Source organism: Odontesthes bonariensis, chromosome 21 (genome assembly GCF_027942865.1).
Source record: "Odontesthes bonariensis isolate fOdoBon6 chromosome 21, fOdoBon6.hap1, whole genome shotgun sequence".
NCBI classification, from domain to species: domain Eukaryota; kingdom Metazoa; phylum Chordata; class Actinopteri; order Atheriniformes; family Atherinopsidae; genus Odontesthes; species Odontesthes bonariensis.
This window is the reverse complement of record NC_134526.1, coordinates 5,253,883-5,268,018: the sequence shown is the minus strand read 5'-3', so window position 1 is coordinate 5,268,018 and position 14,136 is coordinate 5,253,883. Positions and strand designations below refer to the sequence as shown.

The 14,136-nt window shown below is 41.3% G+C and overlaps 2 protein-coding genes across 2 annotated transcripts; both read left to right on the top strand.

The window, feature by feature from the left end:
* Nucleotides 1–2,233: 2,233 nt before the first annotated feature.
* On the top strand, nt 2,234–5,536 carry LOC142371826 (E3 ubiquitin-protein ligase TRIM35-like; the record flags this gene model as incomplete). The annotated part of the gene is made up of 2 exons (XM_075454576.1): nt 2,234–3,560; nt 5,511–5,536. Coding segments are annotated over 2 exons (1,353 nt in total), but the record flags the coding sequence as incomplete, so codon positions are not given.
* A 10-nt stretch (nt 5,537–5,546) lies between these two features.
* arl6ip1 (ARL6 interacting reticulophagy regulator 1) lies at nt 5,547–14,136 on the top strand. Its single transcript, XM_075454005.1, has 6 exons — nt 5,547–5,657; nt 6,379–6,512; nt 7,178–7,297; nt 8,815–8,932; nt 9,766–9,850; nt 13,423–14,136. Exons 1-6 carry the CDS (start codon nt 5,622–5,624, stop codon nt 13,539–13,541), a joined length of 612 nt encoding a protein of 203 aa, XP_075310120.1. The 5' UTR covers nt 5,547–5,621; the 3' UTR covers nt 13,542–14,136.

The following is a 14,136-nucleotide window of genomic DNA, read 5'->3' as shown; positions in this document are numbered from 1 at the left end:
AGCTCCGCTGTCCAACCAGCAGCTGGTGGAGAGGATGGGTGGGGTTATCCATGATGGATAACAGTTTGTTCAGTGTCCTCCTCTCCACCTCCTCTCCTCTCCTCCATATATACATGACATATCAAAACGTTATACTTGTCCGAGCAGGTGTGTAATAAAAGGTTGCCATAACCTGCTGAAATTATTAATAGGACGTCGTAGAGCCAGTCTAATCTTTTCTAGCTTCAAGAGTTGTAGCGTATGTCTCACCCAATGTTTGTAGGAGGGTGGAGCAGCCTGCTTCCAATTAAGTAAAATTATTCTTCTCGCTATGAGGGCGACAAAAGCAACGCCATCAGATTTTGCCCGAGGAAGATGGTCATCCTCACATTGAATACCAAAAATGGCTGTGAGAGGGTTTGGGTTTATTGTTCTTTTTTATTTATTTTTAAAAAAATTTTTTTATTAGAGCTGAAGAAGGGAAAAGAAAAAACAAAATATGTATACATATATAAGACACATCACACTATGGACATATGTCAATCAACATTGTGAGTACAATAGTGACAAAACATTCCCCAAAAACATTGCCCATTGACCCTCGAAGGGTGTACTTGATTTTCTCAAGCTTCAAAAAGAACAACATGTCTTTAACCCAGAGGGATATCGAGGGACATTTATCAGACTTCCAGTGTAACAGTAAAATACGCCTAGCCAATAAAGATGTAAAAGCAACAATTTCCCTTTGATTAGAACTTAGCACCAAAGTAGGGCTGAGGATGCCAAATATAGCAACAAGAGAACAAGGTTGCAAATTTACTTTCAGAACAGAAGATGTAATTGAGAAGTAGTCAGACCAAAAATTATATAATTTGGGACAAATAAAGAACATGTGGCCAAGATTACAAGGAGAGCCTTTGCATTTATCACATATATCCACAACATCAGGGTAAATCTGAGAAAGTCTAGATTTAGAGATTTATTGTTCTTTTAAATACTTTGGATAGGGTATCAAATATAGAGGACCAATAAAATTCAACTTGTGTGATTGACTTTACACTTAAATCTGACACAAAATTGTTCACATATTTGGGCATTCACTGTATCACATTTGGCTGTGTGTGTTTGTTTATACCCAATAATTTGGGTGAACACATTTGCAGAAGCTGAATTTATAATGATAATAATCACAGCGCATCTTAGTCTGCGATCCACTGAGCTGAAGCACAAGTTTACGAGCCTACACATTAATCTTCTCAGTACATTTTATTCCCCTTTCTTCCTGTTTTGAAACAAGATTTTCAACCAATTATTTTCAGTTTATCTATCTACTAGTGTTGCATACGACCGGCTGATCAACTGGAGAAACTTTAGCAACTGGCCAGTTTACCGACATTTTAAAATACTCGTGGAATATCACTTTTTGACAGTTAAAATGAGGCATTCTTAGTACTAAACTCATTATGGGCTCCATTCTATGGTGAGATCTGAAAGCACAATATGGTCAAAGTGCCTTTTCAAACCAAGCAATTTGATTAACTGTAGTTTTTTTATCCTAATATTAGGATCCTGTTCTGTCGTGGCGTGTTTATGATGTATTATAGTTATTGTAATGCTTAGATTGCACATTCTTTGTGTCTTCTTGAGATTTCTACTTTGCTTTTTTCTGTTAAAGATTTTTCTTCTGTGGTTTGGATGCTGTGCTGCTGGAAACATTTCTGTTGGTAACTGCCAGTGTCTTTTTTTTTTACATCTGGTATGATTAATAAGCATCCAACAGTGAAATAGTTTGCATTTTGAAACAGCTAACTGAGCTTTCAGAGCCCAAATCCAGATGAGTTGAAGAGGAGACGTCTGGGCTGCAGAGCAGGAAGAAAATGGAGGAAAAGGAGGAGGAAGTTTAAACAGTTTTTTTCCCCTCAGTATTCACAGGAAAGTGAGATCAGTGTAAAATGAGGACGTTTGGAGCCCTTATGTGTGACACCATCAGCTAAGTTGTTGCTAAGCTACAAAAACAACACCCCAAACCATTTATGGCAACCTCTGAAGGTTTCTACCACACCTTCCTCTCTGATGCACCTTATTTATATCTTATTTTGTGATCTAGCTATAACAGCTCAAAGTGCAGCAATATAATGTCCCCTTACAGATTGATAAAGTATTATTGAATTGAAGTTAAGCTAATTCTGTGTTGACAGTTACTGTCTTTTTTGTCTCAAGGCCATGTTTTTCAGCAGTCTGACCATGTCTGTCATGTAGCCACAGCATCTGTAGAGACTGTCTGAGCAGCTGGTGGAGGGAGAAGCAAACACAAGAGTGTCCAGTTTGTAGGAGAAGATCTTCAAAGGCTGAACCACTTGTTAACCTGGCGTTGAAGAATCTGTGTGAGTCCTTCTTACAGGACAGAGCTCACAGAGCTTTAGAGGCTCTCTGCAGTCTGCACTCTGAGAAGCTCAAACTCTTCTGTCTAAACCATCAGCTGCTGGTGTGTCACATCTGCAGAGATTCAGAAAAACACTCCAACCACAGCATCAGACCCATCGATGAAGCTGCACAGCAACACAGGAAGGACCTTCAGAAATCTCTGGAGCCCTTAAAGGAGAAACTGGAGCTCCAGAATAAAGTTAAAAAGAAGTTTGATCAGACAGCAGAACACATGAAGGTCCAGGCCCGAGTCACAGAGAGGCAGATTAAGGAGCAGTTTAAGAAGCTTCGGCAGTTTTTAGCAGAGGAAGAGGAGGCCAGGCTGGCTGCACTGAGGGAGGAAGAGCAGCAGAAGAGTGGGATGATGAAGGAGAAGATGGAGGCTCTGAGCAGAGAGATGGCAGCTCTGTCAGACACAGTCAGAGCCACAGAGGAGGAGCTGAGAGCTGAAGACGTCTCATTCCTGAACCACTACAAGGCTGCAGTGCAAAGAGTCCAGCGCTGCCCCCTGCTGGATGGTCCACAGCTGCCTGCAGGAGCTCTGATAGACCAGGCCAAACACCTGGGCAACCTGGCCTTCAACATCTGGAACAAGATGAAGGACATGGTCCGCTACACTCCCCTCATTCTGGACCCAAACACTGCTGGTTCAAAGGTCATCCTGTCTGAGGATCTGACCGCTGTGAGACCAGGAGGGAAACAGCAGCTTCCTGATAATCCAGAGAGGTTTGATAATTACAGGTTTGTTCTGAGTTCTGAGGGCTTTAACTCAGGGACTCACAGCTGGGGGGTCGATGTTGGAGATGGAACGTACTGGGTGTTGGGTGTGTTAGCAGAGTCCGCTCAGAGAAAAGGATGGGCGCTGTCTAAAGCTTGGAGTATCCGGTTCGATGAAGGTAAATACTCAGCACGGTCACCAGCAGGTTCACCCATTAAACAACAGAAGAAGAAGCTCCGGAGGATCAGAGTGAATCTGGACTGGGACAGAGGAAAGCTGTCGTTCTCTGACCTGGATACTAACACACACATTCACAGCTTCACACACACCTTCACTGAGAGGATGTTTCCATACATTAACACCTCATCATCCTCAGTGCAGATATTACCTGGAAAGGTGTCTGTGGCCCTGCAGAGCGATGTGTTTAAACTAGGGCTGGGCAACGATTAAAATGTTTAATCTAATTAATCACATGATTTCCCTGATTAATCACGATTAATTAGCCTAGCAAGCCAGACCCGTACAGCAAAAAGCTGTACAGGGGTCTAGTGACGCTGGATAGCAGTGCGGGCGGGATAAACGGTTGTCTGTTAAGTTGCCTCTGCACTCAACGCCACGCAATAGGATGGCGCAACAACCAATCAGAGCGTCGTACCACCAACGGAGCAAGCTGGTAAATTAAACTTTTACCGTACCCGGTGGGCAAAACTCCGAAAACGTCTTTTTTTTTCAAGAAAAACTCAAGTACAGTTATCTGTTCGTCTCGCAAAGAAAACTGTATATTTAAATCTTCTAGAGTCGCTGCCAAAGCCAACTCGAAAGAGTGTTCGCTGGGCGCAGCCACTGTTTAGCTCTCTCTGGAACTACACACTGAAACGTCGCACCTCTGTCGTCACTAGGTAGCCCGGCCTCCGACCCCGCTCCTCACGATTTGATTCCCAGATTCATAATTTCAACACTTGGTCAGCAAATAATCTCCATCCCACTATTTTCAAGTCTTACTTTCTCTCAGTTCTCAATTAGATTCACTTTTGGAATTCATTACCAATTCACCTTAGAAATTGTACAAGCATAAAGTCATTTAAGAAACAAATAATTCACTTTCTATTGGTCCTTTTGAGCAATGCACAACACACATGTTTTCTTTATATCATCAAATTGCCTTTTTCTCTCCCTCTCTTTCTAAATTGTTTTATGTTGTTTTCACATTACTGTAAATTAAATTTATGTTTATCTTTGGACCACTTGACAAGCCCTTAGAGGTTTTTTTTTTGGTTTCTACTGCACATTTGCTTTATCTACTGTATACTTTGTATGTCTTTGTTGCTGTTCTACTTTTTTAACATGTTGTTTTTATATATTTTTTCATGTGCTAATAAAAATAAATAAATAAATAAAAACAAGATTTCTCCAGTGCTTTTAATACATTTCAGTCTCTCTTCACTAAGCAGATTGCCTGTTGGTTAAAAGAATAGAAAAAAATAAAATATAGCATTACAATTTGGTAAAGTTTAAAATAATGTTCAAAAGAAAAGTGATGAGGAAATACCAGGAGGAGAGTGACTGATGCCCAAAAGCCTATTGTATTAACTATTGGTAGTTTTATTTTATTTTATTATTATTATTATTATTATTATTATTATTATTATTATTATTATTATTAGTAGTAGTAGTAGTAGTATTATTATTAGTATTATTATTATTATTTTAATTATTATTATTTTTTTTGTAACTACTGCTACTACTCTTGCTGCTACAACTACCACTACTGATGTAGTTTGATGTGACATGTTCTCTATTTTTATTTATTTATTTAATATTAGTTTTTATTTATTTTATTTTTTTTCTCCTTAATATACGGATTTTGTGTATGTTATGTGTATATGTATATATATATGTGTGTATGTATATATATGTGTATGTGTATACATATGTATGTATGTATATGCACATGTATATTCTGTGGGGAGAGGGGTGTAGGGTTGGAGTTTGTCTGGGCCTGTCTGTGTGTCTGTCTTTGTGTTGAGAGTTATTGTAGTGAATTGTGTTTTTATGAGTGAGGGGTTGGAATATTAAAAGCAAAGCTTCCTCCATCCCCTTTTCAAATCGTAGTGTTGTAGCTAATTGTGAAACTCTATTCTTTATACAGATTTGAAACAAATAAAGAAAGAAAGAAACAAACAAACAATTTCCCTTTGGGATTAATTTAATTTAATTTAATTTAATTTAATTTAATTTAATTTAATTTAATTTAATTTAATTTAATTTAATTTAATTTAATTTAAAGTCTACAATGGCGTGTTTCCGAGAGTAGAGGGATAAAACAGCAATTCCCAGAATGCACCTGGTAATTGTGACGCAGTTTCGGGATAAAAACATCCTGCCCCAGTTCGACCGTTAGAGACGCTGAAGTAGCAGGTGGAGAGTGTAGTAACCTGTCTGTCACTGCGGGTCGTTTCTCTGGAAATACGAGATTTACTCACCAAGTTAATCGGCAGCCATGGCTGAAAGCGACAACAAAAGCGCAAATGTTTTAGTGAGTATATATAATTAATGCTTGTTTGATTTTAGTGGCAGATTTTTAAAGGTCTTAAGGTGTTTGCAGCGTTAGCATTAGCCGCTAATCTGACGCTCACATAGCCGATGCTGTTCCTGGATTTATTCACTTCATTTTATATTATATTTAAACATACGTACATAATTTGATAATTTAGCTTTAATCTTAAATACAAGCAGCCACCAAAGTGTTGCTGCTTGTCTGTGACTGACTGCCGCTAAGGTAAGCTAGCAGGCTAACTAGCTAGCAGGCTAACTAGCCCGCTATCTTCCTGTTTTTAACTCGGAACACAAAGATTTCTCTTTAAATGGTTATAAACGTGCGCTGGCACAGCTGGACAGCTCGTGTTTAAGCTTCCGTGACTGAAGGGAAGTTGTGGTTATTGTATTTGATGTTATTTTAAATCGTGTTTGTGTTGTGGTTCCTGCACCGTCATGTTGGTTTTATCGCCCGAAGGCACACACACCCTAAAATGCGTTTATAAACGGGAAAAAAAGGGTTTTATATTAAATTTAGAATGTTTACAGATATGATGAGCCAGCCTGTACCCATAAAGACCCCATCGGGTCGAGCATATGAAGAATAAAACCACTGCTAATTATTTTATAGCTGCTGATATATTTTTAAGCCATCTTTTAATTAGATGGATTTGAAGATAATTTTCTGTTTTTGGTTTTAAGTATTTAATTTTGTGTTTTAGGCTCAGGAAACGGCCCAGCTGGAGGAGCAGCTGCAGGGCTGGGGGGAGGTGATCCTCGCCGGGGACCGCGTCCTGCGCTGGGAGAAGCCCTGGTTCCCCGGAGCTCTGCTGGGTGTGACCACCGTGCTCTTCCTGTGAGTCTCCACCGAGCTCACAGCCGCTCTCACATGTCTGCTTCCCTCTAACAATGATGCGGTTGTGACCACGCATCATTAACGCCTAATTTCACGAGTCGGTTTCTCGTTATACTTTGAACATTTGTCACATCGAGTTGAATTTCTGTCCCGTGACTGTTTGCTGCATCTGTGTCAGTCACAGCTTCTTGGTTGTTCTAGAGGACCCTGTCTTTGTTTTTTGTTTTTTTAGAATCTTTTCATTTTAGGCCCGAGTTAAACGCTACATGTAGCATAAAGTTTCTTTGAGGAAACGTGTAAGTCTTCCTCTTAGATTTGGTTATTTCTTCATGATGGAATCTTTCATCATGCTTGCTTTGCTGGAACATTTAAAAACGTGATTATTTCTCTTTTTTTAGCATTTCCAGCCTGGCTGAGTTGTGTTCAGGATGCTATAATAAGCAGATTCAAAGGTTATGCAGCGCTTTCCCACATTGTTGAAAACAAGGCGGATTATGGCCGATTAAGTCTGAATGAATGAGCTTATGTTTGACTGTTTTTCTCACACCTTTCTCTTACTTCTTGTGTTGAAACGGCAGCTCGAGCAGAACTCTGTGGAGTTTGGTGTGAAATGACATGAAACACATTTCTAATGACGGCCGCCTGCTTTTGTCTTCCTCCTCCAGGCTGGTTTACTACTTGGACCCGTCGGTGCTGACCGGACTCTCCTGCTCCGTCATGCTGCTCTGCCTGGCCGACTACCTCGTGCCCACCCTCGCACCCCGGGTCTTTGGCTCCAATAAGTGGTGAGAGCTGCCTGAATCTGCCTGCATTTTATCAAATATAATCAAATCAAATTTATTTATAAAGCACATTTCATGTACAAACAATTCAAAGTGCTTCACATGAAATAAAAGCATTGCAGCAGGGAGTGGAAGAAGCATTAAAAATGCATAAAAGAATATATAGAGAAACAAATAAAAACATTTAAATGAATTTAAAAACAAGCAACAGTCTAGATAAATTAAAAGATATTTCATGCATAGACACATGAGAACAGAAATGTCTTTAACCTGGATTTAAAAATGTCTCCATTTGGTGAAAGTTTAATCTCCACTGGCAGTTTGTAAGTGCTTATAACTGACATGGTTTCATTTTTATTTGCCCAAAATCCAAATGACGCGGCAGAATGAACTTAGTTCCAGGTTATTTTTGGTCAGTCCTGAGCCAAATGGTGATTTCATGACTTTAAGACAAGAGGAGCGCGCTCTGTCATACCTAAGATGGTATCATCTGAATGTCCTGGAGCGTCGTGAAGCATGCCGAACAACCCCCTGAGTGAGTGTTTAAATGGCAGGAACCAGACACCGGAGGAGGAGGGGGGGTATAGAGTGACGGCCAGCAGTTGGCGCGCCGTGTTGAGTGTCCGTCCTCCTCCTGACATCTTTAGCCTCCTGATATATAATGTGCCTCAGCAGAGCGTGACCTGCACTGCTGCACATTCTGCAGCGAGGATCGTTTAGTCGTCACCATTTTCCTGCCGTTCTCTGAGAAGGTAACTGCAGGAAATGGGTCCGAACGCCCCGGAGAACAGCTGCAGAGTGACAGACGCTCGCTGACACCGCCAAGGACAGCTGGGGGCGCTGAAACGAGCCCGGTCACGGTTCCGCTCGGAGGACTGAAATAGGGATTGATGGCGAGGCAGAAAATAAAGGCAGCTCCCCAGCCGCCCCAGCCTCCCTCATCCAGTTTCTCGCTCTGTTTCCAGCACCCCAACATGGAAATGTGGGACGTTTCAGACGCTTTTCAATGACTTTCAATGAACTAACAGTGAAACTGGGCCTTAACTCGATTATTTTACGTGTCCAGACTCTAGGGGAATTTTTTATAAATGTACTTATAAAACCAAGCTCATGTCTACAAAAGGTCTTTATGATACAAATAATGAGGTAAAAGTAATGACTTTAGTCCATTAAAAGCTGCGTTTCCTCAGCAGACACTGAAACTCTGCGTTATTATTACCTGTAACGGTGCGATTCTGGCCTGTGGAACAGAAAAGTGGCCCTTGGTTTACGAGGCTGCAGAATCTGCACTGCGCCTCAGATAAATCTGCAGCACGTCAGGACATTCTGCGCACTTATCAGCTCTTTTCCACTGGAAACAAAGATCCGACAGCTTTGAAATGAGGACAAACCACGGCTCATTGGCTGTTTTCTTCCAGATAAGATTGAGGCGACCGTCCTTCTGGACTCGGCTCTTAACTGAACACAAGCTCATGTGCTCAGATTTGGGTTTTAATCACCAAACTTGTGATTGTGTGCAGGACCACCGAGCAGCAGCAGCGTTTCCACGAGATCTGCGGGAACCTGGTGAAGACCCAGCGCCGGGTGGTGGGCTGGTGTAAGCGTCTCTGCGCCCTCAAAGAGGAGAAACCCAAAATGGTACGAGTTTAATCCCAGGAACGGGCCGAGCCTTCGCCCTGAGAGCCGCCTGCTGTCCTGCAGCAGATGGACTCTTTGGGTTTATTACAACGGGGAGCTTTCTCTGTGCTCCAGATAAAAACATGTCAGCTGACTTGGCTTAGCTGTTCCACTTAACTGAGCTCAAAGTGGGCTACAGGCTGAGATAACCGGGTTTTTCACAGCTCACATGTGAGATGCGCACACTCTGATCACGTTCCCTTTATTTAGTCTCTGTTTGCAGGGTGCTTGCTCTTTTTCCAAATTAAAATTCCAGACTTTTTTAAAACTGATACTTTTTTTTTCCCCAAGACCTTAACTTTATGTTCTTGTAACTTGTCTGCCTACTGCCTACTTCATTGGTTGAGATTGTACCAACTGTGTTTATTAGAAATGTTCATTTTTATAGGCTAGTATTCAATGAACAAATGCATTATTCACAGTAAATTATGCTTTTACTGATGAAAACGTTTCAAAACATGAATTTCACATCAAACAAGTGTCACAAAAACTATCTATAAAAAAAATGAATGAATGGATGGATGAATGTATATCTCATCCCATTAGGCTAATACAGTACGTGACCAGTTAGTAAAATTATAGTTTTATAGCCTACCTTCCTATTTCTCATTTCACAATGCCTTTGAGCATACTGTAAAACTCTACCATACATTTATTTTCCATACTTATTAAGACTTTCAAGACTTGCGCAAGCACCCTGTGTTTGGACACGATCTGCGGTTAAACGAGCTCCGTGTTGTTGCATCTGTGAGGAGCGTTCCTGTAACCTCGTTAAACGCCTCTGCTCTCCGCAGTACTTCGCCTCGGTGATCAGCAGCCTGCTGGCGGTGGCCTGGATCGGACAGCAGGTGCACAACCTCTTCCTCACCTACCTGGTCGGTGAGTATGTTTCAGTCTTCCTCCTGGACTGGCGTCTCCAAAGCTAAGCGTGACTGCCTTCCTGCATCAGATTGTTCTGACAGCACAGGTTTATCCAGTTCTGGGTTCTTTGGGTGTCGCGCAGCATTCAGATCATCTCTCTGATGTCCCGTATCGCTCTTTTCACCGCTGCTGCACCTCATTTCTTTTTTTTATTTTTTTTTTTTATTAAAATAAAAAGAACAGAGGGATGTAACAGAAATGTACATGGTATGTTGGGACATCAACATCTGGGTTTCTTTAAACAATTAAATAGAATATTAAATAAAATAATCAAGAAATCGAGCAACCTCTTCTTTGGACCGTAGAGCTGTGTATCAGATTATAAGAAAAACTGAAACAAAACAAATAAATCCCAAGAGTTAAATAGATAAATAAAACAAATCTATCAATTTGTTAACTCCACAAAATCTGGCTGTGACTGTTGTACATAGGAAACACATTCTGACCACAACTTTATAAATCTGTTCATTTGTAGGCGAAGTGAAAAAGTAATTTTGTCCATTAAGTATACTTCGTTAACTATATCCTTCCATTCCTCTATTGTGGGGGGGTCAGTAAGCAGCCAGTTTTTTTTTTTTTTTTTTTTACAAACAGATATCAGAACACCAAATAAGTAATTGTTGAAGTGCGCTGGGTGAAAATCATTTTTCCATAAAATAAAAATGCAAAACTGGAAAGGTATTTTCACATTAAATATACTTTCCAAAATTTTGTGTATCTCTAACCAGAAGTGTCTTATGACTGGACAATCCCAGAATATATGCCAGTGATTTGCATCCTGGCTCCCACACAGTCTCCAGCACCTTAAATCCTCTCCTGTGAAGTGTGTTTTCTGCTTTGGGGTAATAAAAAAAATCTAATTAGACATTTCCATCCACATTCTCTCCATGTATGCGAGTTGGTGCATTTCCATTGAAAGATGCAATAGTTGTACCATTCCTCCTTCGAGATTTTCTGCACCTCATTTCAAACCTAAATCGGCCTGATTGCAGATGAAACGTCTGTTTCCCGTCCAGAACTCCGGAGATCTGAGGTCTCTGACGTCGTGTTTTTGGCGTCTTTATCTCGTTTGTTACGGCGATAACGAACAGGAAGATCTGAGCAGTGAAATGCAGCTTTATCACAGTCACAGATCTCACTGAGGAATGTAAGAAAATGACACCCGACGTGCCGTTTTCATTCTTAGGAAACATTTACACGTGACTTTTTTTTTTTTTTTTTTTTTTTTTTTTTTTTTAATTAATTATTCAAACAGAAAAGGGGAAATGAGAATGATCAACATTTGAGGTTAAATATCCGGACTTACTGTCCTTTAAGGGCTCCGTGGCCGGACGACACTGGAGACAACAAATCGATGCACTTTTCTTGAATAAAGAGAAAGTTATTCATCATATTGGAGAAGTTTGTGCCCAGAATTTATCAACCAAAGTCTGTAAATGCTCCCGGGTGAACTTCCTCTTCCTGTGGGGACGAAATGTGGAAGTTTACCCCCGAACTCTCTGGCAGCTGGAGTGTTTCACACACGACCTGATAGACACAGGAAGAAGTGACCAACACTGCTGCTTAAAGTCCCATTTTAGCAGTTTGAAAGTAAAAAATAATATTAAAGAATTTCATTTGAAACCCTTTCAGAACAACAAATGAATAAAAGCTACTTTAAACAGCTGAGTCTGAAGTTTGGACTTAAAGGGAAGGAAGAGAGTGAGAGGAGGAACTGAGGGCGCTGGGCGGGGTGACAACATGGAGGAGAGGGTGATGGATGGATGCAAAGTGATACCGGGACTTTACTGGAGAGATGGAGCTGAGTGTAGTCCGCATAACAGTGAAAATGCATTTTATATTTACGGATAAGGAGGTTATGAAAAGAAGGGGCTCCGGGACGGATCCCTGTGGCACACCTGTGGTAAAGGAGGGCTGAGAGGTGAAACTGATGAATCTGTTGCTGCTTTATTGGTTATTTAGTGGTTAAATATGAGTGGATTTGTGTTGGTTTTGAAGGAGGTGGGAACAGCTCCACAGGCCAGTGGATGTACTTTTTATAAATAGCTTCTTATTTGTGGTGTTTTGGTGCAGATATTCTCCACTCCTGCAGGAAAAGCTGCATTTCGCCACCAGGCCTCCTGCTGCTGTGACTCAGACTCACAGCAGTCATGGAGATCAATACCTGGATGACTGATGCAGGGCGTGTTTCTTATCAATGTGCACTGAGGTCATTTATCCCTTCAGGCTGTTTGGAGGAGCTCTGCCGGGGCTTTAAACTGAATTAAAGGACATGTTGAGTCAGGAAAGGACATGCTGAGTCGGGCGGGCCGCGTGGGAACGACACCTCAGGTCGATGTGCCGAGGCGTGTCCGGAGTTTGATGCCAAACTGTGACTGAAGAGGGTTTTTATTCAAAGATAAGAAACATTTAAGACGTAGAAAAAAGGTGTAAGACGGCTCAGGAAGTCCAGAGAAGCTGTACAACACACATGATCCAGAGAGGGTGGGGCTTCATCAGTGGTTCTACATGAGAAATAAAAGGATGCAACACGACAGACCTTTGAAACCTCCTAAAGAGATCCAGACAAACCACTTTCAGCCGGACATTTAAGGTGGAACGGAACTGCCCAGCTCCGGTGTTCTTGGCCCGAGTTGGAAAAATGATTTAAATCACTTTAGAAATGTTCTTCGGTCGAACTGCTCAGTAACCCGCAGACTAGTTCAAATCGTGATATTTTTGCCATGTCCTCCACCCCTGGGCTGATGTTTTCAGTCTCAGCTCTGCAGATCCAGGCTAAAAACCTGCTTATTTAGGACGGCTTTTAATACCCAGTAGTATGATGACACTTTTATCTAATTTGATTTTGTTGTATTTTATTGCTTTCACTGTTCTTTTATTTGTTTTTACTTATTCTTCTCTTTATTTATTACCTGCTGTAAAGCACTTTGGTACACCGTAATTGTCTGTAAACGGCTGTATAAATCAAATTTATTTGTAGCACATTTCATGTACAAAACAATTCAAAGTGCTTCACATAAAATAAAAGCATTGCAGCAGGGAGTGGAAGAAGCATTAAAAATACATAAAAGAATATAAAGAAAAACGGATAAAATAATTTAAATGAATTTAAAAACAAGCAACAGTCCGGATAAATTCAAAGATATCGTGCAGATTTCATGCATAGACACATGAGAACAGAAATGTCTTTAACCTGGATTTAAAAATGTCTCCATTTGGTGAAAGTTTAATCTCCACTGGCAGTTTGTTCCACTTGTTTGCAGCATAACAGCTAAATGCTGCTAAATAAATTATTTACATTTACTAGGATTAATTAACCCTGACCTGTAAGTTTTGTAAATTCCAGACACAAACATGACCTTAAAGGTGACGTATTGCGTAAAAACCTGGGAGCATAAATGAGGGTGTCTGTAGAGTTGACTCCGCCTCCTCTGCTAAGCCCCGCCCACTCACATCCACCCTCAGAAGTGTGTGAAAGTGCTGAAAAGGTGCGCGTATGTCCCCTTTAAGTCTGACTTTCTCCTCCACAGTGAGCTTCCTGCTGCTGCTGCCGGGCCTGAACCAGCACGGCATCATCTCCAAGTACGCCGGCATGGTCAAGCGGGAGATCAACAAGCTGATGAAGCAGAAGGAGAAGAAGAACGAGTAGACGGAGGTCCGGAGGAACGAGGGCAATCTCAGCAAGACGATCCACGAAACGGAAGGAGGAAGGAAAGTTTGAAGAAGCCGGAGCTGCAGCGAAGCCTCCTGCTTGGCGTCGGAAAGCAAAACGCACTTTTTTTGTTTGTTCTCACGTTGGACACGTTTAACATTTCCACCTTTAATCCTCACCGCCCCTCCACCCGTAAAGAATCCGGCCGCGCACGCAGCACCGTTTGAAGTCTGTTCAGAGTCGGTCGTCCTTCTGTTTCTTAGACGCATCGTGCTTCGTTTTAAAGTAATGCTTTTAAACCATTCCCTCTACTTAGTGACTACTGAGCAGTTACCGCAGCATTACGGCCTCCTTTTAACCTCCGTTTCCTCGCAGCGATCATGTGATATTTAGGGGTTTGAGGTGAAACGGCTGATTACTGAATTTTTTTTTTTTTTTTTTTTTTTTGGTGCAAAATCTGCTTTAGTTGTGAAAATGAAACTGGATTTAAAGCTGAGCTGGTGGGGCTTACTGCTGTAGCGCTGCTGCTGGACTCTGGTCTGTTCGTGCTTTTAAAACCCACAGTGGGGCGTGTGTGTGTGCGTGTGAGTGT